Source organism: Letharia columbiana (genome assembly GCF_014066305.1).
Source record: "Letharia columbiana isolate WasteWater2 chromosome Unknown Sc0000018_s1, whole genome shotgun sequence".
In the NCBI taxonomy this organism is placed as follows: Eukaryota; Fungi; Ascomycota; class Lecanoromycetes; order Lecanorales; family Parmeliaceae; genus Letharia; species Letharia columbiana.
In genome coordinates, this window is record NW_023501059.1 from 147226 (window position 1) to 162728 (window position 15503).

The 15503-nt window shown below is 43.8% G+C and overlaps 4 protein-coding genes across 4 annotated transcripts; 3 read left to right on the forward strand and 1 right to left on the reverse strand.

Moving 5' to 3' along the window:
• Nucleotides 1-2087: 2087 nt before the first annotated feature.
• HO173_006158 (uncharacterized protein) lies at nucleotides 2088-3475 on the forward strand (the record flags this gene model as incomplete). Its single annotated transcript, XM_037308069.1, has 6 exons — nucleotides 2088-2264; nucleotides 2317-2692; nucleotides 2744-2861; nucleotides 2928-2992; nucleotides 3045-3075; nucleotides 3154-3475. 6 exons carry the CDS (start codon nucleotides 2088-2090, stop codon nucleotides 3473-3475), a joined length of 1089 nt encoding a protein of 362 aa, XP_037164843.1.
• A 4081-nt stretch (nucleotides 3476-7556) lies between these two features.
• Nucleotides 7557-9317, forward strand: HO173_006159 (uncharacterized protein; the record flags this gene model as incomplete). Its single annotated transcript, XM_037308070.1, has 1 exon — nucleotides 7557-9317. The coding sequence occupies one exon, from the start codon at nucleotides 7557-7559 to the stop codon at nucleotides 9315-9317; it is 1761 nt and encodes a 586-aa protein (XP_037164844.1).
• A 1239-nt stretch (nucleotides 9318-10556) lies between these two features.
• On the forward strand, nucleotides 10557-11740 carry HO173_006160 (uncharacterized protein; the record flags this gene model as incomplete). Its single annotated transcript, XM_037308071.1, has 3 exons — nucleotides 10557-10753; nucleotides 10809-10950; nucleotides 11012-11740. The coding sequence occupies 3 exons, from the start codon at nucleotides 10557-10559 to the stop codon at nucleotides 11738-11740; spliced, it is 1068 nt and encodes a 355-aa protein (XP_037164845.1).
• Nucleotides 11741-13504: 1764 nt separating this feature from the next.
• On the reverse strand, nucleotides 13505-14663 carry HO173_006161 (uncharacterized protein; the record flags this gene model as incomplete). Its single annotated transcript, XM_037308072.1, has 2 exons — nucleotides 13505-14329; nucleotides 14490-14663. 2 exons carry the CDS (start codon nucleotides 14661-14663, stop codon nucleotides 13505-13507), a joined length of 999 nt encoding a protein of 332 aa, XP_037164846.1.
• Nucleotides 14664-15503: the final 840 nt, after the last annotated feature.

Consider the following 15503-nt stretch of genomic DNA (forward strand, 5'->3'; position numbering starts at 1 on the left):
GTTTAAGTCCTTGAATATGAGGTGGTACTTTTGATAGTAGGTAAATGACATCATATCACGTGTTGACTTCGCTAATGCGAGATGGAGAAAACAGACAAGTGAAATACATTCCCCGCATTGATCGACAAAAACCCTTCTCTCTGGATATACATTCTCATTTCTTTACCTCGGTTAATGGGAGAGACTTTCACAATATTACTATGGAGCGCGCTTGCTACGTATATTCTTATAGGCACACTTCCCGAGGCTAATTGATCAGCCAATGCATATTTATAGACAGATTTACAGACGAAGTATTATAGGAGTGGGAACCAGGATAAAAGATTAGCTGAAACCTAGCCTTATTATAGTAGTAGCACGATAGACCCCGTATTTAATACCACTAATGCATGCGGCATGCGGCATACCTCAGCTTTCTCCAGAATACTTCAGAAGGCCGTTGTCCGTCATACGGTAAGCAACGCTCCCGACAAGGAAGCGATTCACATTGATGTTATACTTGAGGAACGGATGGAGAGTCGAGCCACGACCTGGTGGTAATACTAGTACGGGAATCTTTATGATGGAATAACAATTTCGCTCAAAGGAGGCAGGGTGTCTGTATTTTTTTCCTCTGCATCTTTCATTTTTATCGATATGGGATACAGTAAGTAGGTTAGGGTATTGGGGAGCGAAGGATTGAAGGAGCTTCAGTACATATGCATGGAAGGAATTGATTGGGGGATACGATAAGGATGGGCCAATACACTAGACTTCCCGAGTTACCGGCCGCCCCGGTAGCTCTGTGCACTGTTCATCAAATACGGGGTGAAATTAATGTTGATATCAATTTATCAGAGCAGTTGGCTGGAATGCAACTTGAAGCGTAAAAAAGCCAGCACCATCATACGAAGTATATGCTGGTTGGAGAAAAATTAGCAACGCCAGCAGATCTCTACGCAGGTACTTTGTGGTTTGATAGGCTTATCTGATCTCACCCTGTAAACGACCACTTTTCTATGAATCACGTCCTTCGAGACGAAATCAAAAAGAGGTCTTCATATGCAAGAATAATTCTGCTGCGCGAAGGAATAAGCCATACTTCCAAGGCAACATCATAGGAATAGAATCCTGCCCTCTCTCTCCAGGAAGAAGATTTCTCTAAGGTGTGAGGCATTTGTTCATTGCTTATCGAGTTCTCCGTTGCATGCATAATCCACATCAATCCCCCGTTGCATGCATATCCCGTATCAGCCCTTCGCTGATGGCCAGTCTTTCAAGCAATCCAAGCAACGCACAGACATCCATCAAGGTTGCCACGCCTGGCTGTCACCATATGCAGGTAACCTCGCGCGCGCGAGGCTACCCAGATACTTTCCTCTGCGCGAATCCCGATTCCTCCGTTTCCCGGGTAAAGAACCGTGAGTTGATCCCCCCGCAAATATCTGTGATCCTACCTCTAAGGTTTCTTCTTCAAGGGTCCGGACAAAGATTCCTAGAGAAGTACCAGGCTGTAAGATACCCTTTCTCTGAGTAAGTCGGGCATTGTTCCTTCATTTGCCCGAATGCAAATCATCAAGGTAAGTTTATGCTATCAGGCTGAGCTGCAAACCCGTGCAGAGATCTTCACACATGACATATTCTGCTTTGCCAGTTCAAGTCATGATCGCCTTTCGGCTCGCATTGCCATCCATCCTTCAAGAAAACCACCTTTCAGTAACAGTGCAATGGCGTCTCCAGAATTTAATCTCCTTTGGCTACCAGCTTAGTATGCACTGGTGTGACGTCGCAAACCTCTCTGAAGTATATTCCTACAGCTCGTGCTCTACTTGTGCAAGGAGATCCGTATCCCAAGTAGACGGCATGCCAATGGAGAACAACAAACGAGCGGACTCTGTATTGTGCCATCATATGTTCATAGGACCAAGGAAAGTCTGGTGAAAGGCTGCGCCGTCCTTAGCGAGAAGGATTCTCATGAGATGCAACCTTTCTCACAGTGAGTCGTGCAGGGCGCTATCAGTGAGAATATAAATCACATCTTTATTGCTCCCGACGATCAGCTTCTTTCCGTGCTCGAATATGCTCGCAGGAATTTCAGTACTACAACTATGGATACTCAACTACTCCCTGCTTCTGATGGAAACCAGAACAGGACAGGGCAAATTCTTGGGGCGTGCCTTGGGTTTTTGGTCATGTCTTGTATTTTTGTAACACTCCGATTGTACACCCGACTCTTCCTTATCAAGTCCGCTCGTTGGGATGACTGGACCATAGTCCTTGCTTTAGTACTGAGCTCTCTCTTTGGTCTTCCAAATTTACATGCTGACTTAGACGAAGCTTGGCAGCATCGTTGGTGTCGGACTTGACTTTCCAGAAATCCATTATGGATTTGGACGGCACCAGTACTATCTCAACGACCATCAGGTTCAAGAATTCAAGAAGTACATTTATGGAGAATGGATCCAGACTTTCTTCACTCTGATGATCACCAAGGTGTCGATCTGTTTACTGTTATTGCGCATCTCCCCCAACAAGCGCATCGAAAGGCCCATCCAAGGTCTCGTGGCGTTCTTGGTCCTCTCGAACATTGTGCTGTCTCTCGTCTGGATCTTGCAATGCATTCCTGTGGACGGCGCCTGGGATGCCAAAAGGCAGAAGACGGCCAGATGCTTTACACAAGGTCAAGTCCAAAGAGTCCTCATCTCTCAAGCTAGTAGGTTTGTCGAACGTGTTCCGTTCATTCGCCTGTGCTGACCTATCTCAGTCATATCGATCATCTCGGACTTCATCCTCGCAGGGTTCCCAATTATCATTATACGCAACGCTCGGATCCACTTTCGGCAGAAGATTCTTCTATGCAGCCTTATGGGTGTTGGACTATTGTAATGACTCTGTTATCTTTACACATCCTGTCTGATTTTGGCGACTTTGACTGATTTCACGTCCAGGACTGCAGCATGTTGTATTGTCCGCACGGTCATCAATTGGCAAAACGACCACATTGATCCAACTTGTATTTATTTCCTCAAAGACAATTTTCCAAAGATCGCTCTGACGTTACCCAGGGGTCAGTGTCGACAATTTCCTTTGGCGAGAGTGAGTCAGCGTCTTGTCAGACCACGCGTCTCCGGTCTTTCAGATTTCCGGTACCCTTCCCAGTCTAACATCTCACAGCGCCGAAGTCAACATCGGCATTGCCGCCGCCTGCTTACCCACCTTGCTGCCTCTCTACCGCCTCCTCCGCGACAAAATTATCGCCACCCGCGAGGGTTCCACGTCGACGACAGGCCGATTCACACACTTTTTCTCCTCCGGTCGAGGCCGTAAACCGAATGCCTCTTCGCAGGAAGACTTATGGAGGTCACGAAAGGAGTATGGACTCCCTATTCCTCCGAACGCTGAGTGGGCAAGTTCTACGTCCCAAACTCTTGTCAGTTTTGGAAGGATGGGGGACGAGGATGTGGAAATGCAGACACCGGCCGTGGCGTTACACTAGTCGTCTCGAACCCATTTTATTCATATAGAAGGAATGAGGGCTTCGAGTAGGAGACTGTCGGGGAAGATTAGTCGGGAGAAGGGAATGGCTTTGATGGGCGAAACGGTTGTTCTGAAGATCCTTATGTGACATTCCAGTGACGTTCGGAAGGAGATCAAACGATAAATATCATCACATCAATTCTGGTTCTAGAACACGCTTGGATTCTATCATCCGAGAGATATGCTCAATCGTGGGAAAATACGGTCAATGTCTGGCCAGATATTTTACGTTGCCCTTACAAGCCTTGCAAGACCCATATTTGTTGGCAATATGATAGGCTATGCCCAATACAATTAGGGCTAGGGCTATATATGAATGCTATGTAAATAGATCGTATACATAGATAGGTGAACATAAGGAAAGAACTTTGCAGTGGGCATGGGCCTGATATAAATGCAAAAGTCGCTTGCCAAATCACTAGATTCGTCCCTTCGAGTCATTCGATTTCGGCTTATGGCTTATAGTAAATCGGATCGCTTCGGGGTCATATCTCAGCCTTCCAGGCGTGTTAGTTCCACATATGCGCCAAGTAGACTGATTACCCTAGCACACCATAGCCATAGCTATATAGCTTTGCCTTGGCTATGTCACCCATAACTACTATTGCTCATAACTATTTACCTATGGCTATGTTTGCCTATAACTATATAGCTATAGCCTCTAGCCACATTATAACTAATGATTATAAGTTATTAAAACTAATACTTTCTCTTTATTTAATTATTAGAAGATAGAGATAATAAAGTAAATAGTTGATATTACTCTTCGAAAAATCTTTATAAAGAAAATAAGAAAGTAAAGAAATAATATAAATTTTTAATATAATTCTTTAATTTATTCTTCTAGAATAGATAGCGATTTAAAATATAAGACGTTATTTAATATAATTAGAAGAATTAGAAATAAATATAGATATAATAAATTATTAAATAGTAATCTTAGATACTATTCTTTAATTTATTATTTCTTTATTATTTAAAATATTAAAAGTTTCTTTAACTTCGCGAAGGTCTAACGAAGATTTCAATTTAATTTAATATATATTTAAGTTACTTAATCTCAAATTTTTACTATTATTTATATTCTCTAGAAAATTAATAAAAACTTCTTTCTTTATTTAAGAATCTTATATATCTTTAATTTCTTTAATTCATAACGACGATATAATATTCGATTTCTTATTAAACTATAATTCGTAAAATAATTTACTCCCTCTATTACTATATAATAATCTATTTTTTAAATAGTTTATATAAATTATAATCTCTAATTAGAAGCTTATAAATAGATCTAACTAATTAAATATAAGTCTTATAAATTTTTTTTAATAGTTTTATTTTCTCTATATCTCTTATATAGAGATATAGATTCTTTAGATAATACGCTTTAATATAGTCTAATCGTTAATATATTAGTCGAAAATAATTAACTTATTCTTATTTTATAGTTGTAGATATACTTTTATTAAGAGATTTTAATTTTCTAAAAGCGAATATTCTATTAGATATTAATTTGATTAATTAATATAAACTATTTCTTATATAATCTCTTATTATTATCTCGTTTATAAATATATTAATAATTCTAATATATAGATTTTCGAATTATATCTTAAAACTCTTTCGATCTAATACTATAATAAATAATAAATTATTATCTATTTTTAAAATATATAAAGTATCTATTATAATCTATATATAATTATCTATATAAATTCGAATAATTTCTCTATCTATCGCTATTAACTCGCCTTAATTATTAAATTCTACTTCTTTTAAATAAGATTATAAATTAATAAATAGTTTCTTATTTAATATTATATAGCGAGTCGCTTTAAAGTTTATTAGCTAGCTACTATCTTCTAAAAAGTCTATTATTATAAAGAAATTCTTTATTAATAATATATTATTTATAGGCTCTAGCTTTTCTCTAATTATTTATAAGTCTTTCTTTTAATTATATATATTACTTATATCGCTAATATTATTATCGCTATCTAATTTATTTATTATTACTATAATATAATTTAAGTATTCTTATTTACTATCTTTAAATATCTTTAAACTCTTTAATTAATTCTTTAATTTATAATTTTATCTATTTAAATCCTTCGCCCTATAATTTTTATTCTTTTTATTCTTCTTATTTAAATACTCTCTCTTATAATACTTAATTTTCTTATAGTTATAATATTCTATCTTATTTATATCTTTAAAAGATCTTTAATCTAATTAATTTTTTCGTTTATTATATATAAATAAATCTTTATTCTTAGTCTATTTATCTTATTTTATAATTTATAAATATTCTATAGCTATTTCGATAATAAGATTATTATTAATTTCTAAGTTATATTTAATTATATTAAACTTACTTCTTTAATAAGTATTTATAATTATTATTATTATAGTAAGATTATATAATATATAAACTAGATTTAAATTTATAACTTTATTCTATAAATTTTATAAATCTACTATTATTTAATTAATTATTTAATTTACTAATTTAATATATCTAAGAAACTTCTATAATATAATTAAAAAATATTCTTTATTACTTATTTTATAGATTCGATAAAGTTTATTTTATATAAACTTAAAAGTAATAAAATAGATAATATAACTCTTCTAATTTCGATTAATATTACCTCTAATTAATATAGTAATTTATCTATTTAAAATAATTTATTATTTAATTAACTTTCTATCGAATTATATAGATATTAATAAATTCTTAAATACTATTTTAAAAATATTTTATTTCTTAAAAAATTATTAATAATTCTAGATTTATAGATAATAATTTAAGTTCTTTAGAACTTTTATTTTAATATATAATTTATTAATAAGTCTCTTATTTAGTTTCTTTAATAAATCGATTATTAGTAAATTATTCAAATCGAATAGAAAATTCTTTTTCTCTCTTCTTTCTTTTTCTTTAAATAAAAGATTCTTAATTAATAACGCTATCTATCTAGCGAATAAATAATCTTATTTCTTAGTTTATTATAATCTTATTCTCGAGTATTCTTCAATAGAATTTTTAAATTAATTATATTTTTTAATATTTAAGATTATAGCGGTAGTAGATAGATATAATAAAAGACTAAAATCTTAATTAATAGCTATTTAGGCTTATAATCTATTAATAATATAATAGATTATATCTAATATAATTAAGATTAAAGCTATATATAAATATTATATAAATAAATCGTATATATAGATAGATAGAATATAAGAAAAGAACTTTATATAGTAGATATAAACTTAATATAAATATAAAAAGTCGCTTATTAAATTACTAGAGATTCGTTTTTTAAATTATTCGATTTCGACTTATAACTTATAATAAATCGAATTACTTCGAGAGTTATATCTTAATCTTTTAGATATATTAGTTTTATATATACGCTAAGTAAATTAATTACTTTAATATATTATAATTATAACTATATAGCTATTATTTATAACTATATTATCTATAATTACTATTATCTATAACTATATTATCTATAACTATATTTACTTATAACTATATAGCTATAGTCTTAATTACATTATAGCTAATAACTATAAATCGTTAAAACTAATAATATTCATTCGCTTAGCGTGATTTGCCCCTTAATCGCACGATTTCAGTAACTTCAGGCCCCTAATGCTTGAAGAAAGTATGTCGCGGATGAGATCGCTAGAAATAGTATAGTAATTATATATCTTTGCCAGTAGAAAACTAATCATTGATTGTGGACATATGCTATGTCTTCTTGTAATTTTGAGAGCCGCTAATAGTATCTTACATAAGTAGAGTATGATACTTGTATTATACATTCTCAGCCCTGCGGAATTTACATCATTCCTGCAGTGCTCATTTGCAAAATCCATTTGTACTCTTTTTCCATCAGCGAAAAATCCTTGATCAAAGAGTGGTATTTCATTCTTCCGTGATCTTCAATCTGCCGTGACGCTGTCGCCACCTGTTCTCTACCGTAAACGATAGCCATCGCCACGATTTTGCCACAGGATCGTAGCATCTCATGACCGATACCCCATCAAGCCAAAATGAACGGAGACAGGCGGAAGCAGATATAGTATCCCGACATCTGCCATCTGGCTATACCGCTGAACCCGATGCCGTCTCAACTGCCCCGAACAACGCATCAGCGTCTGCGCCAATCCTCCCATCATCAGCCGAAGAGCCGCAAGACTCGCTGACGCTACAAGGCGGTGACATCCACCGGGAAATTTTCAAGATTGGCGCTAGAGCCAGACTGCCTGCAAGAGCTGCCACTTTCGCGAACCCCAACCTGCGTAGATCCAGCACTTTTGGCCCATACAGAAATGACATCACACCTAGCGATCAGCTCGCCCCGGGCGGATTTCGGCGCCAGTTCTTGCAGCGGCAGCAGAGACGCTTCAACAGCGTAACGAGTCCGGTCACCAGGAATTTTGTCTCATTCCTCGACCTTTATGGGAGCTTTGCAGGGGAGGACCTTGCAGAGTCGGAGGATGAATCTGCCCTCGACAGCGCCGATGAGGAGGCGGAATCTCAGGCCGGTGAGACCAGACCGCTACTGGGCCGGCGCAAGAGTTCTCGGCGAGCCGAAAAGCTAGGGGAAGCGACCACGTTGAAATCCTTCTTCACTTTACTCAAGGCGTTCATTGGTACGGGCATCATGTTTCTCCCCAAAGCTTTCAGGAACGGTGGCATTCTCTTTTCTTCCATCACCCTAGTGACCGTCTCATTGATATCCTGTCTCTGTTTCCACCTGCTCCTGACATGCAGACAGCGCTACGGCGGCGGCTACGGCGAATTGGGCGCCGCGATCGGAGGCCCCAGGTTTAGAGCCTTGATACTCGGATCCATTACGATATCGCAGATAGGTTTCGTCTGCGCAGGCATCATCTTCACCGCCGAAAATCTGGCCTCGTTTCTAGACGCCGTCACGTCCTCTCCTACCGCACCATTGAGCGGGAAGGCTCTCATAGCGATTCAACTCGTCGTACTAATCCCGCTCGCCCTCATCCGCAACATCTCGAAACTGGGCCCCGCGGCTCTCCTAGCTGACGTCTTCATTCTCTTCGGCTTGATCTACATCTGGTACTACGACATCGCCACCCTCGCTTCCAAAGGCCTGCATCCAACAGTCGAGCTGTTTAACCCCCGCGATTTCACCCTCACTATCGGCTCCGCCATCTTCACCTTCGAAGGCATCGGCCTCATCCTGCCCATCCAATCCTCGATGGCGCAACCGGAAAAATTCTCCCGCCTTCTCTACATCGTCATGATAATCATAACCATCATCTTCACCTCCATCGGCGCCCTCTGCTACGCCACCTTCGGCGACAAAACCCGCGTCGAAATCATCTCCAATTTCCCCCAAAGCAGCAAGCTCGTCAACGCCGTGCAGTTTCTCTATTCCATGGCCGTCCTCGTCGGCACACCAGTGCAGCTCTTCCCCGCCGCCCGCATTATCGAAACGTCCCTCTTCGGCGAACGAGCCTCCGGCAAGCGTTCCTCGGCCACAAAGTGGAAGAAGAATGCCTTCCGTGCCGCCATCACGGTTCTGTGCGGCCTCATTGCCATCCTGGGCGCGAGTGATCTGGACAAGTTTGTGGCGCTCATTGGCAGCTTCGCGTGCGTGCCGCTCGTGTACATTTATCCGGCACTGCTGCATTTCAAAGGGGTGGCGGAGTCGAAGTGGACTAAGGTTGGTGATGCATTGCTGATGGTTGTGGGGCTAGGGGCGATGGTTTACACGACTGTTATCACAGTGTCGAGATGGATAGAGGGATGACTGGGAGGGTAGTATTGATCTTGATATCACGATTGGAGCACTCAGCTATTCTCAAAATCTCCATGGGCCCCACCTCTCACAGTCATAGCCCTTTCCCTTCCGTTCCGGATTCCTCCCTCGCGTGAAAAGTCCCCCCGCTTTTTCTTCGATCCATCAACACTCAATTCCCAAACTCCACGACTCCCAACCACCGAACAACAAGCCAACAGACCATAACTATCTCACCACCAAACCCTCATCTAGACTTGACACAATTCACCTGTTCAAGGTAGACGGATACGTGATACGCTCAGTCTATCGAAACAGTAACGACCGCACCAACCCGAAGTGATGTTCGTTCAGCGCACGGCCACCCGAGCGTGCCCGCTAGAGGTGTAGGTAAAGTAGCTCTCCGGCCATCAACGCCCTAATGTCGTCCCCCGAAAAATCGTCGTTTGGGGCGATTTATTCCGTGGGTGCGCTGCAGGGACACTTTTCGATGGTACCTATGGCTGTAGGTAGTTGCTCTGGATCATTGCTTCGAAGTGTACATGGCGACAAAGGCAGGGGCCTTGTCCGGGTCTTTGGCACGTGCGGGCGTTCTTTTGTCAGCACCCTAAATCTTGTGCGTTGGGGCCCTGTAACGCGATTTTCCTGGTGTCTGTGGTCTTATAACATGGCCTTGATTAGGTAGCAACTTTGCAGCTATTGGGGGCTCGGCCTGATTAGGTGGCCTCTGCAGCTTGGGCTCCTTCGCTCGCGGGTACATGCGCATGACAGATAAGGTATGGGCGCCCGGAGCCACCACTAGCTCCCGACCCCGCATTGCCGATGTAAAGTTATATTTTACGTATTAGTCGAGTATTAATTACAATTCCCTCTAGTCGATTCAATTAACACAATTCCTCGAGTACTTTACCTAGTTATTATTGTAGTGTACAATCATAAAACATCTATGATCTCTTTTGATACTGAGTTAGGGTAAGACCTTAATGCTATTGCCATAGCGTTGCTTGGCCAACCGTAACCCTGTGTCCGCGGAGCCGACGCGAAAGCATTCCTTGTGAGAACAGAAATGAAACATTAAGAATCCTCGGAACTGTTATCAAATACTGCTATCTGCACCGCTCAGATGTGTTGTGCCTCTGCTTACCCTAATCTACACACATAGGGTGGCTTGCTGGAACCTTGCCTCTTCCATTGCACAATCCCTACTGATCACCCCTATTCAGAATATCGAGACAGAGCGCACGTGCAAGCATGGCAGCCGAATCCTCGGCAAACCCAGCTGATTCAGAGAAACCTGCCTTGGTCTCTCAACCTTCTGTTGCCAACGAACACCAAGCCAAGGCTTTTGCAGAGCTCAAAGCATTGTGTGAGAATAACAAACTCTATTGGCCGGCAAGTGAGATCGAAGGCTATCCTGCCGAAGGGCACAATGACGATAAAGACCTATTGTATGTTGTTCAGACTTCAACCCGTGTCCAAGACACCTTACTTATCGTGATATAGACGGTTTCTCGTTGCGCGCTCGTACGACCCACAGGCTGCTTACAAGCAATACAGCGCCTCAGCAGCCTGGCGCAGAAAAGTCGCCCTCGTTCAAACATACGACAACGTGGAGATACAGAGATTTGCACGTATGAACAGAGTAGTAAGTGGGTTCACTTCCCAGTTTCAACCAACCAGACTCCGTACTCACCAATCTCACCAAGCAACCCCAATGGACGGGCCGTCGAGACAAAATGGGCATCCCTCTGATGGTCTATGTATTGTCCGAGATCCGTCCCGAAGATCTCGCTCAAATCTCGAAAGAAGATCCCGGATTATCGAGTATCTTCCTCCCGGCAGAATACATAACGAACTTCACGCAGCGTCTGTGCAACAGGGTGCGGAATGACGGAATCACCATCAATAAATCCGTAAACATCATCGATCTCTCCAATGTTGGGCTGCGGAAGTTCTGGAATCTGCGATCGATCCTTCAGACCGCCAGCAGCATGGCCACGGCGCACTATCCGGAGACGGTGGAGCGGATCTTCGTCGTCGGGGCGCCGTCCTTCTTCCCCACCATCTGGAGTCTCGTCACCAGCCGCTTCGATCCCGCGACCACCAGGAAGATCTTCGTCCTGTCCGCTTCCGAAGCTACGGAAAAGCTGACCGAGTTTATCGCGCCCGAAGACCTGCCGAAACGCTTTGGCGGAACGCTGGACTGGACGTTCCCCATGCGGCCTGTCCCGGACGCCGAGACCAAGGAGATGATCGGCAGTCTGGCCGACAGATGGGTCGAGGGGCCAATTCGGTACCTCTCGAAGCCTGAGGGCGACGTCCTCGTGGCCGTGGGCTCGCAGGATGGGCAGTTGAGGCGGGAGACTTTGGCTCATATTCCCCAGGGCTCATCGTCTCGTAACGGGCAGCCATCGGAGCATGTACCGACGACATGAGCGCTCGATTGATGGCGGAAGCCTTTCTTTTCACGTCCATTTCATATCCATCCAAGCTTCCCACATCCCTTTCAGCATCAATACGTCTTTGCACCAATAGCATCGAGAAGGCCGTTGGAACGTAGACGCGTAGGCACTTAACAGAGCCCATTAATGCCATCTAATGAGTCCTACGACGCGGCCGTGATTGCCACAATAATTGATACCCTAAGGAGTCTAGTCACTTCTACACAAAAGGCTACCGAATCGTTCCATCTTAGCCCATGCTCTGAATAAATTACCAATCTGGCGAGCAGAAGAATGAATGTCAGCCAGCAAGGATAGACTACGTATTCCCCAAAGGTAGAGGAGACAGCCATCACATTTAGAAAAACAATACCCTGCGGGAGGTTTTCCAGATGTCTATATAAGAGGGATATAAAACCGGCATCGAGACTCAACCCCACCCCTCCCCCCTCCCATTGCAGCTCATCATCCCTCTATCCTTTCAACATTCGCCCAACGCGCTCTCTCAATGCATCAAAACACCATTTCCACCGCGCCACACAGCCGTGTCTGTAACACTTTCCATCACGATCGACACCCGCGACTTTGACCCTGTGACGGCATGCATCCTGTGATAAAGGTCCTAACATCGAGGCCGGCTGGCGAACAGACCTGACAACTGAGTCCGAAGCGGGACCGGCAGGAAAGACAGCGCACACCGACTCATACCGTTTCGCCGGGGGGCAGGGACGAGATACAAGAACGGGGCGGGTGGCCGAAACCCAACGTTGGACCCAGCAGCGAGGGAACGGGCTGAGGAGACACCAAGGTAGAGAGAGAGAGAGAGAGGGGGGAGTGAATGCTACGGCGGAAAAATGGTCGCCGGGAGTCATGAACAGAAAGCACCACGGCCCTCGTACGGCGGTCCCGTGAAAAAAAAAAAGGAGAAAAAAGAAAAAAAGGGAGGTAGTTGCCAACCTGCTTCCGGAACGCCACATCATCTAGCGGTAGGGAAAGTAAGTCCGATGGACCCAACGCAACAGAGCCGCTTTTCGGAACCGATGTTCTACCCGGGGTACACTCACTCTACTCACGCCCATATCAGCCTAGCGGTGTCATCCCAACCATGCCCCCGTCCGACTCTCCGCCAACGTAACTGACCAAGCGCCGTCGTTCCTGCCACAGCGTTTGGTCTTGCTCTAGGGAGCGCAAAAGAGCGTATCGAGGCAATGGGGGGTGGATGCGACGCGAGATTATGCGGAGCGAGGAATGTTTCGAAAATGAAGAGAGGGAATGTCTCCGAGTGGAGATGGATATCTCCGAATCGAGATGGGAATCTTTGGGAGATAGGTTCCCCTGTCACCCGCGACGGTGAAACGTGACCATGCCGTCCAAGCCCAGCCCGCCACAATTGATTTGAGTGGGGGTGAGGCCAGGGGGTTGGCAGATTTGTGTATGAATATGAGCTCAAAATTTGACTAGGATACTGCAGACTCTTCAACCACAATGGCCTTCATTGTGTAGTTGAGTCTCGCCGAGTGCTCTGATGTCTCAATATGACTCCACGAGACCTGTAGCAAAGCTCTTCGGGCTTGATCAATTGCATGGCTGTATGCGTATGGGCAGGAAAACTTGGTGGGGTTCACCAACCGGACTTCCTTCTCACGGGTCCATGATGTCTAATTGTTTCCATGAGAGCCTCCAAGTCATTAATTAGGTCAGTCAGTCAGTCAACCAAGAGCCATATCATGCGCCCCAAGACAGACAACAACAACAGCACTAAACATACACAGCCTGCCTCTTCCTCCTAAGATAGTCACCAGCCGAGATCGCCTTCCATCTCCTCGGTACCTCCTCGCTCCAGCACCCCGGTAAAGCTTCGACGACGGTCGCGGGATCAGGGGATGCGAAAAACGGAACGCTGTATCTCGCTGGCGTCATCTCGTCTCCGCCGATTGTCGAGTTTGGAGGCTCTACAACCCTGTGCACCGTATTCTTCCAGCGCCCATTACTCCACCTCATGAGCAAGTACCCCACGTTCACCACGACCGTTCCCGGCTTCGGCTCCACCCTCCTGAAACGGCCTTCCTTTTCGAACCCCGCACTCGTCTCCGTGTTTGCGGAGCCTGGCTCCGCAATCTCCAATCCGCCGACGTCGTCCTGGAAGAGGAGCGTCAGGGTGCCGAAATCGGAGTGTGCGGGGATGCGAGTGTGGGCGCCTGAGAGGAGATCTTTCGTGGGCAAAGCAGGATAGTAGAGCAGACTCATAGCAAATAATGACGCTTCATGAAATTGTGCCAGTGAATCGGCGGGAGCAAGGTGCAGCGCAATGGACAACGCGTCCAGCAATTGCCGTACAAGCTTCGAACACTCCTGGTAAAACATCTCCATGAACTCGCGGAACCCCGGTAACAGCTCCTCAGGTGGCCATAGATTAGTTTGCTCATCCTCGTCCGGGTTCCCAGTATCGAAGCTCTCTTTGATGCAGACGCGCTCGCGTACCTTTTCGCGTCCGACGCCGACGTAGCCACGGTAGATCGACTTATCAGGCGGGCGTCGTATGAGATTCTTCTTGGATTCAGAAAGCGCAAAGAAGCGCTTGCTCTGTGCGTGACGATGCATTAGCGATGATTGTCGATGCAAAGGACCTAAGATTCCAGGTGATCGAGAATGGGCGACGGCGAGGGAAAGGCAGCCATTAAATCAAAGACGAATGGAAAGCTCCTTGCGTTACAACATAAGAAGATGAAACTCGGGCGTTTACCCATTGGAAACACTCATCCACCTTATCTTGATCGATACCATGGTTGCTCACATACAAGAAGCCGACGGAGCGGAACGCTGCATCGATGGCCGAGGCAACCTGTTCGCGTCTGTCAGTCGAACCGTTCAGGAATTGGTCAAAGTCTATCAGCGGAATCGCTGAGTCTGCATTCATGTCGGGCCCCTATATTTCCATCAGACCACTTTTGTAGTGGGAGATGATGAAAAGCTGGCATTGCTAGCTCGAGTCTGCATTATAATCACCTTGAGAATGCTTAGTCATGATGACGTTTGGAAGTGTCAGATGCTATTGTAGAGGTGGTGGATGTGGACGGCCCATTCTCTCTAATCAGTCTGCACGCCAGCGATTTTGATTTGTTGGTGACTAAAGTGATGGCGGAATTTGCCCTGGATATAAGACGCAAGGCCTATGAAGACCTTGGTGACGAGGGAGCTTTGGATTCGATGAATCCTCGATTAAAAGATAGATTGAGTCCAAATCCAATCGAAACGTTTCAGCGGTAGCAAGTTCAATTCTTGCTCCTGGCCAACTTGTCTGCCCCCCTATCCATTTAGTGCCACAGTAGTATCAGAGCAAGTGACACCACACAAGCAACACAGCACTAGATTGATGGAGAGTGTTTCACAGCTTCACCCCTGAAAAGTATGCTGCCATTCACGCCAGCTGACCGATTCATACCTGCCGTTTGGAATGGCGCTACCACGGTCCCGCCACCCATCCTTTCTCGACCCGCCATAACCATTGCACGGATGCCGTCACTAGGGCTAGCATTCGTGGTTATAGCTGGTAGCGAAAGACCGACTGTTCGGGTGCCTATCTTGAGTATGTAGGACCCGAGACATATTAGTGTACCATCAGCCACTGTAAAACCCTAGCCACCAGGCCTGAGCGTATGTCCATCAACGATGCGATGAGACTGCCGGCTCCGGCCGTGATGGTCACGGTACCAACGGTCATGGAGAACAGTACAGCGGTCAAACTATTAGCTGCGAA